Raw genomic sequence first — 3,488 nt, forward strand, 5'->3', positions numbered from 1 at the left:
AGAAACTGATTTTTTTCTGTTCGATCGAGTAAAAAAATCATTATGGGGAACGCGTTTTAACAGCCGAAAGGAAGTAATGGAAAAATCGAAGACGGCTCTGATGACTATACCGAGTTCCAGAATGTTTCGAGAGCTGGATCAAGCGCTGGCATCAAGTACGTTGCAGTCGATGGGAAGTACTTTGAAGGGGACAATATCACTTTCGATGAATAAAACTGTATTTTGAATTTTCTGAATGAATTCCAGGAATTTTTTGATCAAGATAGTAGTTCTTCTTGAACTAGCTCCAAAATGGGAGCCATTCCTTGATTATCGCTAAATTATGATAGTTCGAATTTAAAAAACTTTGACATCTTTGTAGGATTGTTCGGTATCGTTCTTGATATGCATTTGGCCATCACAGTCATTATTTTCATTTTCGTCGTCAGATATTGCGATTTGTACGTATCATCCGACTCTAATTCTCTTGTGATTGCCTCGTCATCCAAGCCTGATTGGAAAAACGCTTGGTTATACATCGAATGCATCGTGTCTGTTTAATTTCATTTCATTTTGGTTTCTAAGAACTGGAATGCTACCATCTTATCTTCTTTCGAGCAGTCGCTATCCATCTTCGTATTGAACGCTGTGAATGCTTTAGTGAAGGTCCTTCATTGGAAGGACTTTTCTTTATTTTTTAATAACATTTTGTCTCCCGTTGCCTTCCACACACGATGATTTCGCAACAGACCTTCGTCAAAATGAATCGGTTCACTTTCTTCCCCGTATCTTGTCACGGTCGCCAAATTATGTTGAATTCAGGGGCACGGGAAGATTCCTATAATAATGAGTGCCAAAGGCACCCTATATTTCACACTGATGCGAACTTTATTTTTTTCATAATAACACGTCCCCTGTATTCGCCTTCGCGCTAAAGCCACGATTCTTCGAGCTCAGAAACTACACCCGAACAGATCGGTTTTTATCGACTGGGGCACATATATACAATCTCTTTGTATTACATTACTAAAAAAATATTACAATTAGTTACTAAGTATCATATCATTAAAAAATCATAAAAACAAATACCATAATATCTATTTAATAAAATTATGTGCAAAAGAAAAAAAGAGAAAGTTGGAGTTAGAGAGAGAGAGAGAGAGAGAGAGAGAGAGAGAGAGAGAGAGAGAGAGAGAGAGAAACGAGGGGAAAAGAGAGCACTATGAGAGCAGAGAGCAATATGACGATAAGTGTAATAGGTGGAAGAGAGAGCATAAATATAATGGTTAGGTTAGGTTAGGTTAGGACCATAACGAGTGGAAGAGAGAGCGCGAATAATAAGTATAGGATAGCAATAGATGGGACAGGGAGGACAATGGTTTAAAAAGAACGCAACGGATAAGAGAGAGAAAAAAAGGAATAAATCCCCTTCTTCCTCTAACAAGGACCCCAGTGACGCGCTTCCCTCTTCCTAATACCCTCACACACATACGTACCGCATATACGTATACGTACTAATACGTACTAATACGTGAGGATTTAGAATATCTATCAATGCATCTATCCTACTTTAACTCTTAATAAAAACACTTAGACCAATAAAATAAACTATATCTATATCTAGAATGGTATACCCAAGCCAACTTTGATTGCTCAGAACATAAAAATAAACATATTTTAACAAATTCTTATCACTCAAAACATCAGACAGTAAAAAATATAACGGTACCAAGCAAATGTACGTATCTTTATTGATAAAAAAATTATAAGCTATAAAGTAAATAAACAATAGTTTCGAAAAAAACCACATTTTGTTAAAAATTCTTATTAGTACATAAGTTAAAATATTTTAAATATGCATTATGGAAAGTATATACTTTCAGAAAAAAAATACTGCATTATTGTATCTTTTCAAAAAGATATTATTTAATTAAAAAATTTATGGGATGAAAATGAAGAAAATTTGAAATTCATTTTGGAAGGAAAACGAAATCTGATAAAAAAATGAGCGAATTTTTTGAATTACTCGATAAGGAGCGTCCTAGTGATGTGCGGATTGCAGCACTATAATACACATTATAATCTTTCGAGTAAATTTTGGCTTTTTAAAAATTTTTGTTTACATCTCATTTAGTTTCAGAATTATTATTGTTTGAGTATAATGTGTTTTCGTGATGATTTTCGCGTCGAAATAAATTTTTGCAATTTTTGCCTCAAGGTCAAACAATCAACCGTCAGTACTATGATTTGAAAAGATTGCGCGAAAAAATTCGCAAAAAGAGATCACAGTTGTGACAAGACAACTCATAGTTCCTTCACCATGATAATGCGCCTGCCCACTCAGCCTTGTTAATTTTACAAGTTTTGTAAATCAGATGACTGTCCTCCCCAGCTTTCCCAAACCTTGCTCCCTGCGACTTTTTCTTGTTCCCAAAATTAAAATTAATTCCTAAAATAAAAATTCAGTTCGAGACGAAAATCAAGCAATAATTCTGAAACTAAATGAGATGTACCTAAACAATTTAAAAAAAAAACAATTACTCGGAAGATTATAATGATTGTATATAATCATTTATATATAGTTACTTATAATTATAATAATTTTTTCATTTGTTATTTACATATTCGATTCATTTTTGTTTCAATTTATTAGTCAATAATAGAAAAGATACGGAGTCTGATAAAAAAATAAGTGAATTACTTTTTGAATTATTCGGTAACGGAACATCCTAGCGATGTAAGAATGAGTTATTTTTTAAATATTTGCAAGAGTAATGATAAAATTAATTGTTCGAGTGCTTATTTTTTTAATAATAGGTTATTCTCTCAGAATAATGTTATATTAATTACTAATGTTTACTGAATAGGTCCATTAAACTTAAATATCTTAATTGTAATATGACACCATCCAACTTCATTCATATATTTATTTTCTCTTTACAATATTGTTGTCCCTTTTTTATTTACTCGTTTTCATAATTAATTTCTCTCTCGGTGAAAACCACTGAAATTTAATTAATTTTTTTCAGAGATACAATAGAAATTCGTCACAACTTAAAACATCTGTAGCGGATTTCATCAACTGGAATAGTTGGAAATTATATTATTATTTTTAATGATAAAAATATTGATGTCTCTTCAACCTATATTTAATGTCATTCATATACAAACAGCAAATCTTATAACAATACAATTTTAATTGTAAGAAAAATTATTTCATTCGAAAACTTTAATGTCATATTTTCATTGTTATAATTTATATGAATTGCTAACATAGTACATGACGGCATGAATCAATGGTTGACAATGTTATTATAGTATATGTGTATGTATATATATATATATATATATATATATATATGGATGTTTTTTCTTATATGGAAGGATGAAAGTTATAATGATGTAAGCCATTTTTTTTAACTTATCAATTTAAGATCATTGGTGCAGTCTACTGAACCAAATATATTGAAAAAAATCTTTAATTTTTTGAAATTGTAATTAAGTTACTT

At 31.1% G+C, this 3,488-nt stretch overlaps 1 protein-coding gene across 8 annotated transcripts in view; it reads left to right on the forward strand.

Annotated features, from left to right (window-relative positions):
* LOC108684530 (NADP-dependent malic enzyme-like) overlaps positions 1–3,152 on the forward strand; it is a 53,692-nt gene extending 50,540 nt beyond the window's left edge. For 7 of the 8 annotated variants that reach the window (XM_018188896.1, XM_018188898.1, XM_018188899.1 and 4 more), the window contains one exon: positions 3,009–3,152. In XM_018188896.1, coding sequence (XP_018044385.1) covers positions 3,009–3,095 — 87 coding nt within the window. In that variant the 3' untranslated portion in view covers positions 3,096–3,152. The remainder of the gene's footprint in view (positions 1–3,008) is intronic. The other variant, XM_018188901.1, reaches the window with a different exon arrangement.
* The last annotated feature ends 336 nt before the right edge of the window (positions 3,153–3,488 follow it).

This window comes from Atta colombica, unplaced genomic scaffold, assembly GCF_001594045.1.
Source record: "Atta colombica isolate Treedump-2 unplaced genomic scaffold, Acol1.0 scaffold135, whole genome shotgun sequence".
Taxonomy (NCBI): Eukaryota; Metazoa; Arthropoda; class Insecta; order Hymenoptera; family Formicidae; genus Atta; species Atta colombica.